The sequence below is a fragment of the Neophocaena asiaeorientalis genome, unplaced genomic scaffold, assembly GCF_003031525.2.
Source record: "Neophocaena asiaeorientalis asiaeorientalis breed wild unplaced genomic scaffold, Neophocaena_asiaeorientalis_V1.1 scaffold629, whole genome shotgun sequence".
NCBI classification, from domain to species: domain Eukaryota; kingdom Metazoa; phylum Chordata; class Mammalia; order Artiodactyla; family Phocoenidae; genus Neophocaena; species Neophocaena asiaeorientalis.
Window position 1 is genome coordinate 5,765,425 of NW_020175468.1, and position 15,650 is coordinate 5,781,074.

At 40.8% G+C, this 15,650-nt stretch overlaps 1 protein-coding gene across 1 annotated transcript in view; it reads right to left on the reverse strand.

The window, feature by feature from the left end:
* Nucleotides 1–15,650, reverse strand: part of LOC112415352 (uncharacterized) — a 42,345-nt gene that overhangs the window by 11,951 nt on the left and 14,744 nt on the right. The window contains exons 6-8 of the mRNA XM_024768277.1: nucleotides 3,423–3,885; nucleotides 3,024–3,187; nucleotides 1,828–1,852 (exon numbers count right to left, since the gene is read on the reverse strand). Coding sequence (XP_024624045.1) covers nucleotides 1,828–1,852; nucleotides 3,024–3,187; nucleotides 3,423–3,885 — 652 coding nt within the window. The remainder of the gene's footprint in view (nucleotides 1–1,827; nucleotides 1,853–3,023; nucleotides 3,188–3,422; nucleotides 3,886–15,650) is intronic.

The following is a 15,650-nucleotide window of genomic DNA, read 5'->3' on the forward strand; positions in this document are numbered from 1 at the left end:
AAAAAAAAAAAAAAAAAAAAAAAAAAGAAAAGAATAAAACAAAGAGTTCTGGAGTCAAAGTCCTAGGTTTAAATCCTGGAAAAGATACTACGCATCCATGTAATGTAGGGGTATTACAAAAAACCTCTCTGTGCCTCTCTTCAGTCATCTACACAATGAGGATAGGATATGCACCTGGCCACTCCTCGTAAACCATACCCACCACGTAGAGTTGTTCCAAGGATTCAAGGAGTAGATGGAAAGTTCTAAAAATGTAGGAGTCCCTTTTTCTTGCAGCTGCAAAAAAGCAGATGATCCTTTGCATCAGAAACTGTATCTGCCAATGTCTTTTCTAACAATAACAACAAAAGAGACCTGAAAGGCATGTGGATTTTGTATATGGCTTCTCTCCTATGAAAGTCACCTGTATTTTCTGAAAGCCCTGATTCTGACATAAAATTTCTCCTTACTTAATAATTTGTTGCCCAGTTAATAGTATTTTACTCACACTTGTATTAGTTTTCTAAAAAAGTATCATTTCGGGTCAATTTATTTCACTGAGGCCAGAAAAGGCTTATTAGTAAAAGCCTTTCATCCTATGTGCATGGAGATACAGAAAAACACATAGAAAAGAAAAAGAGGCAAAATAAAAATCAAGAAACATGGAAGATAGATTGAGAGGCTCCAACATTTGTCTAATAGGAGTGTAAGAAGGGAATGGAAGCAACTACAGAGAGGTTTTATTTCAAGAGATAACTGCTGAGTTCACATATAGAAATTCTGAACAGTATAAATAAAAATACATATACTCCTAAACAAATGACAGTGAAACTCAGGAAGGCAAAGGATAAATAACTAAAAACAACAACAAAAATCCTTAAAGCTCCCAGAAAGAAAATATAATTTACCTAATAAAAATGACAATTAGGTTGACAGAAACAGGGAAGCAGAATGGAGATCTAAAACACATGAATATTTCCAAAATGAAAAAAAAAATCGTGAATCTTGATTTCTATGCTCAACTAAATGGTTATTTATAGGAGAGAGGAAAAAAGACATTTTAGCTGCTTAAAAAAAGAAGAAAATTTATAACGAAATGAATCCTAAAAGAACTGATGGTAAGGAAACATGTAAATATGTTGGTAATATCTTTGTTAAAAGAAAAAATAACCTAGAACGATATGACAAATTTTGAGGGTGGTTTTAATAAAAAGTAAACCTATAACCTAGCCTGCAGTGAAAAAAAAAAAAAAGGTGGTATGAGGGAGCCATCATCAAATATCAAGTGTATTTTTATTTAGTCTCTATATTTTTCAGAATGAGAATACATGCTGATCAAATCTAGTGTTTGTTGAGACATATCATTTTTAAAAGTTAAAATATAAGACCACACAATTTTCAAATGAGTTGAGGGTAAATAAAAGGAATAAACTGAACTGAAGATAATAAAAGAGAATAAAAGGAAGAAATGTAGAGCATAGTGATTTAAAAATAAATATTTTAAAAATATTTTACATAAATCAATGAAGTTAGAACACACCTCACACCATACACAAAAATAAACTCAAAATGGATTAAAAACTTAAATATAAGACAAGACACCATAAAACTCTTTTAAAAGAGAACATAGGCAAAACATTCCCTGACATAAATCATATCAATGTTTTCCTAGGTCACTCTCCCAAGGCAATAGAAATAAAAGAAAAAAATAAACAAATGGGACCTAATCAAGTTTATAAGCCTTTGCATAGCAAGGGAAACCATAAACAAAATGAAAAGAACCTATGGAATGGGAGAAAATATTTGCAAATGATAGGACTTGATAAGGGCTTAATTTCCAAAATATACAAACAGCTCGTACAACTCAAACAACCTAATCGAAAAAGAGGCGGAAGACCCAAATAGACATTTCTCCAAAGGAGACATACAGATGGCCAATAGGCATGTGAAAAGATGCTCATCATCGCTAATTAGAGAAATGCAAATCAAAACTACAATGAGGTACCACCTCACATTGGTCAGAATGGCCATCATTAAAAAGTCTACAAATAATAAATGCTGGAGAGGGTGTGGAGAAGAGGGAACCCTCTTACATTGTTGGGGGGAATGTAATTTAGTGCAGCCACTATGGAAAACAGTATGGAGGTTCCTCGAAAAACTAAAAGTAGAGTTGCCATATGATCCAGCAATTCCACTTCTGGGCATATACCCAGACAAAACTATAATTCGAATAGATACATGCACCCCAGTGTTAGTAACAGCACTATTTACAATAGCCAAGCTTATGGAAACAACCTAAATGTCCACTGACGAATGGATAAAGAAGACGTAGTATATATATACACACACACACACACACAATGGAATAGTACTCAGCCATTAAAAGGAATGAAATAATGCCATTTGCAGCAACATGGATGGACCTAGAGATTATCATACTAAGCGAAGTCAGAAAGACAAATACCATACGATATCACTTATATGTGAAATCTAAAACACAACACACTTGAACTTATCTACGAAACAGAAACAGACTCACAGACATAGAGAACAACTTGTGGTTGCCAAGGGGAAGGGGGCTGAGGGAGGGAAGTATTGGGAGTTTGGGATTAACAGAGGCAAACTATTATATATAGGATGGATAAACAACAAGGTCCTACTGTATAGCACAGGAAACTATATTCAATATCCTGTGATACACATAATGGAAACGAATATGAAAAAGAATATAACTGAGTCACTCTGCTGTACAGCAGAAATTAACACAACATTGTACATCAACTATACTTCAATAAAATTTTTTAAAATATTTTAAAACATATTTTAAAGTAAATAAAACATTTTATATTTTAAAAAATATTTATTTTAAAAACACACGTACGTGTGGTAGAAAAACACATGTACATATTAACAAGCAATTAAACATTCTCAGGTGTAGTCAACAGACAACTGATCTTTTTCCTAGTGGTAATTTACTAAGTGAAGGAAACCTGATTAACTGAAAACAGATGACGGACCAACAAAGACCTTTCAGTAGTGTGTACCTGGGGCTATGCTGTGAGGGGCCAAGAGGTCCGTCCTTCCTCCCGTTTCCGAATTCAGGACTGGCGAAGAAAAAGATGTGGTGGAAGAGCACGACTGTATCCGTCTGCCGGATACACTGCCGCGGGACGTCCCCAGGCACTAGCGCGGGGTGACTCGGTGCTTCCTAAAAAACGAGATCAGTAAAAGCTCGGGAAAAGCTCGGGAAGGGCTGTCTCCCGATGTCTGACAGAAGGACCGTGCCATCGCTCCTCGCTCTCTCCCTTCACTCGGGCGTCCAGTCAAAAGGGCGCTCGTGAGAAAATGAACTGCGTCAACAGCAAGAGCCAACCCGTTCTGTGACACCCGCGTTCGAAGCTGTTGACACGTATGGTCTCACTCGATTCTAATCACAACCCTACCCAGTAGTGACCGTCTCTCCCGCTGTCTTCCAGAGGAGGAAAGTAGGACGCACGGATAATCAACTCGCCATATATTGTACCGATAGAAGTAGCAGCTCTGCTTGGTAAGCGGGGGAGGAGAACAGAAGAATGCCGCACTTGCGCCCTCCACCTCTCAGCCTCCGCCGGCGGCCGCGACTTCTCCATCCTAAGACAGCCGGCTAGGTAGCGACTAGTCCCACGCTCAGGCCGAAAAGGCTCGCAGGGGTCTTGGGGGTGCAGGGCCGACTCACCTCCCGGATCGAAAAAATGGTGGCTGCCTCGCTTTCCCGGAGCGGAAGTGCCTCTGACTACACAGCGCTCGGAACTACACTTCCCAGAAGCCCCGGAGACACGCCACAGCCCCTCGTTTCCGGATAGAGTCCAGGGGAATACACTTCCCAGAGCCCCAAGAGGAGGAAGGGCCTTGTCCTCCCCGTTGGAGCTTTAAAACAAAACAAAACAACCCAAACTCTTGGGAGTTCTCGGCCAACGACTTCCAGGATCCCCTTCGTGTGAAACAGTTCTCTGACGCCGGTAGAGCTTAGCTTTATCTCACTGACAAACAAAACATGATTTGAAGAGTCAGAATCTTAAAAGACTGAAAGAAACAGATCAGTGTAATAGAACTGCACCCCCTCTACCAGAGGAAAAAAAGGGGGGGAGAAGGGAAATGATAGGCTTAAAATGCAGTTTTAGGCGATTTTTAGATGAGTGAAAGACCCAAAAAATGCACCAGGGGCAGATTGTATTGTCGATTTCCACTATTGTTAACAGAACAGTCAAATAATTCAGAACTTGGCTGCTGAGGACAACACCACATGGAGTGAAAAGACAAGCTTCAGCATGGACTGTGTGATCAGTTTCTCAAATCAGGGCCACTGTAATCAATCCTCAGGGAGTTTCTTAACTTGAAAGACAAGCACGTTGTTGTTAATTAGGTGTTTCTACAATAGTCACTTCAAAGACTGTTGTTTGTTCAAATATATTGATGGAAGAAATCTGCACATACTGAGGTATGGGGAAGTCATTCTGGCTTTTACGTCATTTAACTTTACACTTTACACTAACTAAAACAGCCTGTTTTGTGGCCTAGTAAACATACATCTGCTTTAACCATTAAGGAAAAGGGTGCAGGACTTCCCTGGTGGTCCAGTGGTTAAGAATCCACCTGCTAATGCAGGGGACATAGGTTCGAGCCCTGGTCTGGGAAGATCCCACATGCCGCGGAGCAACTAAGCCCGTGTGCCACAACTACTGAGCCTGTGCTCTAGAGCCCACGAGCCACAACTACTGAGCCCGCACGCCACAACTACTGAAGCCTGAGTGCCTAGAGCCCGTGCTCCGCAACAAGAGAAGCCACCGCAGTAAGAAGCCCGCACACCGCAACGTAGAGTAACCCCCGCTCGCCGCAACTAGAGAAAGCCCGCGCACAGCAACAAAGACCCAATGCAGACATAAATAAATAAATAAATAAAAATATATTATTTAAAAAAAATAAAAATAAAAAGTGTGCAGTGTCCAGAAGTAAAGAATGCCTGTTTTGAAGAGAGAAAAATGCCTCCCTTTCTGGGACGTCAATGCTAGCTTTCCTTCAATGATAAGGCTCCCTGGAGCTGAGGCCATGCTGACTCGTAATGTGAGTGCTAATGTCTTTTTTGAAACCTTGAAAGAATATACTCCTGTCATGTTTGATGTTCTTTGTTCTGACAAGATATAAAACTGCTGAAAACTATGCTTCTTTGGAACAGTTCCTCAGAGCTATCTGAGAGGCTGCCTCCCAAGCTACAGTCTTCAGTTTGGCTCAAATAAAACTCTCATCTATTCTTATTATAGGTTGATTATTTCCATTAACAGTATGACAGAATTGATGTTTCAAAGAAATGAGACTGGAGAGAAGAGAGGAATACCTACAACTATCCATATATCCATGACAATATATTTTTGCATTTCTCATTTCTGAGCATATATTCCTTTTTCTGTTATTCTTAGCAGCTATCTCTTATGGAGCACTTAGTGTGTGCCAGGGACTACTCCCAACTCTTTAGACTCCGGGATCTCACTTCATCTTCACAACTTTTTTTAGGTAAATACTATTATTTCCTCTATTTTGCAGTTTACAATAGAGCCAGAGGCAGAGAGAGTTAAGTAATTTGCCCATGTTACTAAATTAGTAAGTACTAGAGCCAGGTTTCAAAATTTGGCATTTGACAACCACAGCCTGAGAGGTAACCATTACACTAACCACATCTTGTATAATCAACATGAACAGAATGTTTAACTTCAATCAATTTTTTCTCCTTCCTGATGCCAGAAAGCTGTAGCCTAACATGGAAAGTCAATCCTTTTCACATGCATGTCTATCCAGTGCCCTTAAGGGAAGGTCCAAATACTTTGGCCAGCCTCACAAACAGGAATCTTCCATATGCTTGTTTCCCTCTTCAAATCTGCTTTCCACACTACATGTCCAGCCATAGTGAATCGCTTGTACTCCTACAAAAAGCTTTTTTGTATCTGCAGTTCCTTCTTGTCATATACTGCTGCTCTCTTCACTTCTAGGTCATAGCTTAAATATTCCCTGCTCCAGTAAGACTTCTTGTGAGTTCTTGTCTTGCAGACTAATACAAACCATGTATGATAACCATGATCACAGACTTGGACTCAGGCTGCCTAGGTTAAAATACTCGTTCTGCCACTTACTCTGTGAACTCTGTCCCTTCTTCTTCATTTGTAAAATGGAAATAATAGGATTGATGTGAGGAAGATACATGTAATAAATACATGTAAAAGCACTGGAAACTCTGCCTGGCTCACGACCACCTACAACAAGTTAGCAAATATTCTCAGATGATAAACACAGGACACATAAATTAGAGACAGTTGGTTTCTAAATAAGTTTTCTTTAGATCATTAAAATATTATCAATAATTAATGTATATCAACTTTTGAATGCTGTGGAAAAAATTAGAAGATACTGCAACCCATTGAAAGTGAAATAAAGGATCACTAAAGTTTATATTTTTCTCCTTTACTGTTTCCTAAGTCCATTTCAGGAATTTTAAATAAAATCTAACTGAGCTGCAGGCCTCTGTTTCAGGATATTGGGCAGCTACACCAGCCACAAATACTGAAGAATTTCTCCCTGCCAGTCTTTGGTGCTAAGTACACTTTAAAGAATATGACATTCTCCCTGAAACAAAGTAGCACACAGCCAAAGGGAGAAACAGATCAGAAACCAAGATTTAGAAGACTGGACTGTTTCAAGTCAAACTTCAAAATAGAGAAACCAAATTCATAATTATTCCTCTCCAACTTTCAATGTTTCTATGTTCCTAAACTTTCTTACCTACATAACTACCATCCTCCTGGCTGCCAGGAATGAAAACCGTGAAGTTAACAGTTGCTTTCCTTTGCTCTTCATATATAATCAATTTATGTTCATGCATTTTCAATTCTAGTGACTCCATGACTGGGGTTTGTTTTTAGTTTAAATTATTCCATCTTCTCTTCCTCCCAATCTCCCCAAAAGTATTTTGTGTGAGAAGGGGAATGGACACAATTAGATAGGGAAAACTTTGACAAGGGTTGCAGATGACTGATGGGGTGGTGAGCAGGTTTCATTACACTATTTTCTCTGTTTTGTGTATGTTTGGGCCTTTCCTTAATAAAAATTTAGGAAGAAATACCATGAGTAGTACAGCTCCAATGCAAAATGCATTAAAGATGTTAACAGTGTTATCTCTAAACCTTGAGATTATGGGTAATTTCGTTTCTCTCCTTTTTACAGTTCTGTATTTCCTAATCTCTCTATAGTGGGCATATATTCCTTTTATAATGAGGATATAAATTACAAAGCCCCAAACCACTTCCAAACCTGACAGAAAAAAAGACTTCTTTAAACCATTCACATGACTATTTCTGATGATTTTTTTTTTTTAAAAGTACAGCATAGAGATTAAAAATCCAGATTTGAGACTTCAGCTCCTCGGGTTCAAATGGTAGTTCTGCCTCTTACTAGCTATTAAGTCTTGGGCAAATAAGATAAACTCACAAGAGTAAATTTTTTTAAAAAAAAATTTTTCCTTGTCCAAAGGGTCTGTTTCTCCTGTCCTTTTTCTTGGAGCAACTCCATAAAAAACCCAGGACTTTTGGATCCTTTCTTTAACTTTTCCATATGCATGAAAATCTTGTTAGAGGCTAAGGAAGCCTCTTACCAAGTTTACAACCCAGAATCGTTTTTCAAAGTCCTGGGGGTTTTCCCTTTAGAATGTAAACATCTTAGAAAATAACCCAGCGTCCCAGTCACTGTGGGAGTGTAACAAAGGTGCCTTTCAGTGAGTTGTAAATCTTCTAGCAGGGGAGATCAGATATATTTTATTATTCCTTCAGAGAAAGTCAATTAACAAAACATTCCCAAGTAAATTTAAGATAAATTTATCAAAGAATTTGCAGTAAATGGGGGCAGTCACTTCCTCTTATAGGAAAATAAGATACCGTTAATCTTGAGAATGTATGTACCAAGTCGTCAAAAATAGACTAGCACGTAATTGCTTGACTGTATAAATAGCGTTAAATTTCTTCCTCTGTAATCTATTTCCACAGATTATCTACAACACTGTACTCTGGAAATGCTTATTCAGTAATAAGATTGCTTTCTTTTCGACACTGTGTAGAGAGGACTTTGTGTGTTAGGCGGGTGCTTTATTTCCCCCAAACAATACCTCCGTTTCCTTATCTGTTAAAAAAAAGAAAAAAAGCCTAATAGCTTTACCTACCTCATAGGGCTGTTGCGGTCATTTAATGAAGTTAATTTGTATAAAATGATAAGGGACTTACCAATGATTAATGACACTAGTGATGAGGATGAGGCCAAGACAGATTAAGTAACTCGCATAATGTTATACCGCTAGGAAGTGGCAGAGCTGACTGGTAGGAGAGGGAAGCCAGCTGGAGTGACGGGAAACCTTCAAACCAGGAGACGAGCGACTTGGGCTGCCCCCAACACACGGGAGGCTCAACGGTGGGGAACACAAACTTCCTCCAATCCCATACTCTGTAGCCGGCAGCAGCTTCTCTTACTCTCCCCGAGGACGAGGGCCAGGGCCTCGCTGGCTCCCCGCCCAGACTTGGAGAGCCCAGGCTTGGAGGAGCCCCGGGGAGTGTAGACCCATTTACCTGAGGGGAAGGTGGGCAGCAGCCCACCCCTCCTACAGCGAAATCGCCGCCTTCCCACTAGAGGGAGCCCGTTGACCACTTCCCAGAATTCCCTAGCCCTGCCGTCCAGAAGCGGAAGTGCTCTGGGCTGCACGGACCTCAGACTACACCTCCCAGAATGCCCAAGAGAAACTGCGGCCACGGTCCCGCCCTCTAAAGAGGAAGTACTTCCGAGTACCCTGAGCTTCTAGGCACTGAGTTGAGTTGTTGTAGAGGGTTCCTGAAACACTCAGGCTAGAGGAATTTTAAGAGCTATTTTTAGTTGTTGTTGTTGTTGTTATAAAATTGCTTTAATTCAGTTCTCTCCGTATTACAAGCCGGCAGCGGCCTGCCATGCTCCTTACAATACTGAGCCTGTAATTGCTGTTATCAAAATATACATCTGTGTCACCATTAAAAAAACCGCAATTGCTGCCCCTCACGCCTTACAACAAGAAATGCCAGCGCGGAGTTTGGCAAAGTTGTCCAATTTGGCGCTGCTACTGTCTTTCTTGGTGGCTCCTACCCATTCTGTTATTGAAAGCTAAGCATCACTTTAACCATGGTCAAGGGGCTTGAGAGGAGGTCAGGGTAGGGAGAAGAGGAGTCCGTAGTAAAACCTTAAAGAGCTGCCTATAGGAATAAGGATAAAAGGGTAATGGGTCGCCTTTGGGGGAGACTGAAACCAAACTCCAAATTACCTCAATTACTTGAAATTGGATTAGAGTGAAGCTTTTTTGTTAGTATCTTCAAGCATCTAAAGGAAACAAATGAAAACTCTCTAGGGGAGAGAGCATCATCATAGGCTTCAAATTATTTCTATAATTTAAAAACATATTAATATTGGACAAAGTAGTCCTTGAAGAAAAAAGCATTATTAAGATATACAGGGCTTCCCTGGTGGCGCAGTGGTTGAGAGTCCGCCTGCCGATGCAGGGGACGCGGGTTCGTGTCCCCGTCCGGGAAGATCCCACATGCCGCAGAGCGGCTGGGCCCGTGAGCCATGGCCGCTGAGCCTGCGCGTCCGGAGCCTGTGCTCCGCGACGGGAGAGGCCACAACAGTGAGAGGCTCGCGTACCGCAAAAAAAAAAAAAAAAAAAAAAAAAAAAAAAAAAAAAAAAAGAAAAAAAGATATACAAAGAAACAATAAGTTTCAAATTATCATGAATAACAGCTTCACATAATGTAAAAGCAAACTTGAAAAAGCAAAATTGACAGAACCACAAGGAGAAAAGCAAAATTCTCAGCTAGAATGGGAGTTTTCAATATTTAGGAAGAAATGTGGAACTTTAAAAGCATCTACTAAAACAGAAGAGAAGCTGAATCTGAAAATTAAAACATCCCCCTCGGGAATTTAATAAATAAATGACAAAAAATACAGTAAGTATATGGAAGGAAATGAGATTCATGAAATAGAAAACAAAATAAGTGGATTTTTTTTAAAAAGGGCCAAAAGAACATTCTGTGACTAAAACAATAAAATTGACAAAGTCCAGTAACAGTGATCAAGAAAAAAAAAAAGACAGAAATGGCATTATTACCAATTTCAGAAGTTAAAAAGGGAACATCACTAAAGATTTTAACAGAACATTTTGAGGAATATTATAATGATAAATTTGAAAATATATGTGAAATGGTTATAAATTCCTAGAATGATCACATTTAAAACTAAAATAAAATTACACAAAAATTACACATAATACCTAGTGATAAAATGTTGAAATTTTTACCTGCAAGAATGAAAATCAGGAGCATTCCCTGGCAGTTCAGTGGTTAGGACTCTGTGCTTCCTCTGCAGCGGGCCCGGGTTTGATCCCTGGTTGGGGAACTAAGATCCTGTAAGCCACAGCCTACTGATGGTAATGCTCTTAGCTACAAATGCCTGAAGCACTCATCTGGGCTCCGAATTACTCACACAGAGCCCCACAGACATTTCCCCCACTGGGGCCAGTGTTGTGGCTGGGCCAGCCTTTATGGTTCTTATTATTATCACAAGACACACTTCAGCAAAAAACCATCAGGGAAACCACTGGGCTTCCCTGGTGGCGCAGTGGTGAAGAATCCGCCTGCCAATGCAGGGGACACGGGTTTGAACCCTGGTCCAGGAAGATCCCACGTGCCACGGAGCAACTAAGCTCGTGCGCCACAACTACTGAGCCGGCAAGCCACAACTACTGAAGCCCATGTGCCTAGAGCCTGTGCTCCACAACAAGAGAAGCCACCGCGATGAGAAGCCTGCGCACTGCAACAAAGAGTAGCCCCGCTCGCCGCAGCTAGAGAAAGCCCATTCACAGCAGCAAAGACCCAATGCAGCCAAAAATAAAATAAATAAAATAAATAAATTTAAAAAAACATTAGAGAACTTTGAAAAACAAGATCTATTACTCACAGATACTCTCTACTTTCTACCTTGCTGTGTGGCCTTTGGGCATGCAGAAGTCACTGATCTTATACCATGTTCCCGTTAAAAGTTCCACTTCGGTAGCTGGATATGCCTGGATTCTCAGAATTCCTACTTGGTAGAGAGAGCTCGACTCTGGGGCCCTGCCTTTATTAGGCTTCAGGGGTGGGGTGTGTGGGGTTTCACGCAGGTTCACTCATTATCGTGAAACATAAGAGTGAGAATTAAGGTGTGGGAGAGTGGAGGCAGGCTCTCTCAAGTGGTCAGGTATCTAGATTGCCAGGGGCTTCTGAAATGGGAACTTCATGGGTGTGGGTGGCCTAGTGGTTATCCACTAGTGGTTATCCTTATCTGGCTGCTTTGCTAGCAGCTGTGTCACACAGCGGCAATATGTTTATACAAAATGGATGTCTTTTCATAAATCGTAGCAATATTCTCTTAGGTCAGTCCCCCAAGGCAATAGAAAAAAAAGAAAAAAATAAACAAATGGGACCTAATCAACCTTGTAAGCTTTTGCACAGAAGAGGAAACCATAAACAAAATGAAAAGACAACCTACAGACTGGGAGAAAATATCTGCAAATAATGCAACTGAAAAGGGCTTAATTTCAAAAATATACAAACAGCTCATACAACTCAATAACAAAAAAAAAGAAAAAGAAAAAAAAACCCAAAACAACCCAATCAAAGCATAGGCAAAAGACCTAAATAGACACTTCTCCAAAGAAGACATACAGATGGCCAATAGGCCCATGAAAAGATGCTCAACATCACTAATTATTAGAGAAATGCAAATCAAAACTACAATGAGGTACCACCTCACACCGGTCAGAATGGCCATCATCAAAAAGTCTACAAATAATAAATGTTGGAGAGGGTGTGGAGGAAAGGGCAACTCTCCTACACTGTTGGTGGGAATGTACATTGGTGCAGCCACTGTATAAAACAGTATGGAGGTCCCTTAAAAAACCTAAAAATAGAATTACCATACAATCCAGCAATCCCACTCCTGGGCATATATCAGAGAAAACACTAATTCAAAAAGATACATGCACCCCATCGTTCACAGCACTATTTACAGTAGCCAAGACATGGAAGCAATCTAAATGTCCATCGACAGATGAATGGATAAAAAAAGACGTGATAGGGCTTCCCTGGTGGCGCAGTGGTTGAGAGTCTGCCTGCCGATGCAGGGGACACGGGTTCGTGCCCCGGTCCGGGAAGATCCCACATGCAGCGGAGCGGCTGGGCCCGTGAGCCATGGCTGCTGAGCCTGTACATCTGGAGCCTGTGCTCCGCAACGGGAGAGGCCACAACAGTGAGAGGCCTGCATACCGCAAAAAATAAAAAAAGATGTGAGATATATATAGATATATATATATATACATACACACACACATATACACAATGGAACACTACTCACATAAAAAAGAACGAAATAATGCCATTTGCAGCAACATGGATGGACATACAGATTATCATATTAAGTGGAGTAAGTCAAAAAGAGAAAGACAAATATCACAAGATATCACTTATATGTGGTCTCTAAAAAAATGATACAAATGAACCTATTTACAAAACAGAAACAGACTCACAGACACAGAGAACAAACTTACAGTTACCAAAGGGGAAAGGGGGGGAGGGATAAATTAAGAGTTTGGGATTAACAAACTACCATATATAAAAGAAATAAACAAGGTCCTACTTTATAGCACAGGGAACTATATTTACCTTGTAATAAACTATAACGGAAAAGAATATGAAAAAGGATATATATATATATGTATAACTGAATAACCTTGCTGTACACCAGAAACTAACACAACATTGTACATCAACTCTACTTCAATTAAAAAACAGAAAAAAATAGATGTCTTTTTAAATGGATGTCTTGGCAATCAAAAGCTTAATGTCAGGCATTTACACTACAGGGTTCAATACCAGTCAGGGTTCATTTAGGAAAGCCACGTCACTATGATTTTAGAGATAAGGGAATTTTTAAATAGGAATTAGACCATACACAAATGTGGAAGGAGAAATCAGAGCTTGTCAGAATTCTGAGAATGCAGGCATATCTAAGCGGAAGCGTGGTACGAGATCGGTGAATTCTGTAAACACAAGCCCAACTGCCACAATTCGTTTTTTGTAAAATGACTTCCCAGGTCACAAGCAATGATGGATGGAATACAGTGACAGAGAATAAAGCATTCTGTAAGGTCCACAGATGGTACTTTTATCAGAACGCTGGAAGAGGAAAGGCAGTTCCATATCTACAGCAACTGGTTTCTCCACTGAAAAGAAAGTGCTGTCCCTTCCATGATGGAAGCGGTCTCATGTAATCAAATTCCCAGCAGGGTTGGGGAGTCTCCTTGGGAGAACAGCACCCAAATCTTCCTCCTCACTCAGCTGATCACACAGAACTCCTCATGAGGTCACAGGCATGGGCTGTGAGATGGGAGTCGCTGTAGAAGGAACTGGAGCTCTGGGAATTTGAGCCACTTGCTTGTGCAACTCACTTGTGACTCTGAGCCCAGTCTCATACGTATCACTTCCACTAGATGATGAAGTGCTGCTGGTATGCCCGGATTTATGACTTCACTGCATAACTTTCTGACTCATGGCCGTGTATTTAGTTTTCACTAGGGACCAATAAAGCCAGAAGCTGCTTTCACAGAAGGAGTAATGTCACATGCAGAGGATGACATAGCTCTGCTCCCCAAATCCTAAATATTTGTGTTGTGATCTCCATGCAGCAGCCCTACCTGTCACAGACACTGCCTACATTACCAGGTACATGCAACACAGACATTATCAGGGATCATAAAATTATTTTGGTAAAGACCCATGTAGCAAATGGTTTAGGCTTTGCAGACCAATCTCGGTCACAACTACTGAACTTGCCATTTTAGCACGAAAGCACCCGTAGGCAATATATAAGAGTGGTCATGGTTGTTCCAATAAAATCTTATTTACAGAAACAAGTGGCAGCCAGATTTGACCCATGGATTGTAGTTTGCCAATCCTTGAACTACACTGTGAAACAAGATTGGACAGTGATGTAGCCTGGAGCTGGGTCAATAAAAATGTATTGACAGCCCTACCAGATGAAACTGAACTTCAATGGATGATATTTGCTAATAGGTATAGAGAAAAAAAAGCACATGTCAGTTCAGTAGCTGCATATGAGGTGCCAGCAGATGTGTTCTCTAGCAATAAAGCCACATCTGGCGCTGCAAATGGCATTAACTCCTAGTTAAGTTTACAATAATCCCATGTCATTCTTCAAGATTCACCTGTCTTCTGCACAGGTCACATGAGTGAACTGGATGGGAATATGATGGAAATCATGACCCCTGCGGCTTTCAGGATACTGCTAGTGGCCCTAATCTCTTCAGTCCTTCCAGTAATATACTACTGCTTTTGGTGGTCTGTTTTGGTACGTACAAGACAGATATCACGTTCACTTGCCCTTTCTTATCAAAATTGCCCTTGTACCATGGGCTAGAGAACCAAGGTGAGGATTCTGCCAGCTGGTTACTCCAATTGCAACTCTGCATTCTGGAACTTCATAAATAACCAGAGGATGAGTGCAGGGATCCATTTAGACCAGCTCATGTGGATGGACCCAAGCAAAAACATCCCTTAATTATTTGTCACTTATAAGTCCCTGTACTAACCAGTAAACCACAATGCCATTTTGGGGTCCAGGAGTTAATGTCAGCTCTAGTGTCTAGTGCTTCCTTCATCTTCTGGTGATTTCCACTTACCTAATGCACAACCTCCATAAAATGTGGCTGGAAGTCATGTTGAAGAAGTCTAGGGATGATTTATGGTATCGGTAGTATACCAGGGTATATCCTCCCTCAAGGGGACCCGGCCTGCCCTTCATTCAAGATGCTCTGGAAATGGGAACTGACTCATGTTATGGAATTGGCTGAGGGACCACAACTCTCTTGTTGATTCAGGTCAGACGTGTTCATCAGACCTAGAGCTTCTCTCCTGATTCAAATCAAGTAGGGTATCAGTAGCCTTCCCATTTATTTCAGCCCTAGAGATAGCACATGAGCAAATGTAAAAAATCTCTGTGTACCAAACCATTCTAATGACCCCTTTCATTTTGCTGTTCATTGTGAAAAACACGCTCACTTTATCTCTGCCAATGAAGTGTTTCCACTTGACCGATGATGCCCCACGGTCCCATTAGCCTCACTGAATTTAGGGAGCCCATTATGATGACATAATCTCCCTCTCTCATTCCTGGCCTGCAGAGAAGAGTAGCTACAGAGCATTCCAAGACTGCTAATGCTCCCCTCACCAATACGGTTCTTAAACCTCTGGCAAAGGAAGTGTCCTCTGAGCCCTCCCAGGGCACATAGGGGGTTTGGGTGAGCAGATCTTATGGGATAAATCCACTCCAGCGGTCTGGCATTCCTATGCCTTTGTAAACCTTCTACAGCGGTGGTTCTCAGCTGGGGACACTTTTGGTCCCCCCTCCCAGGAAACATGTGGCAGTGTCTTGTGACTTTTTTAAGGAGCTGTGTTATGAATGAGCCCCACGTGGCTGGTGCACACGGAGGTATCAAGGCACCTTTTTTTTTTTTTTTTTTTTTTTTTTTT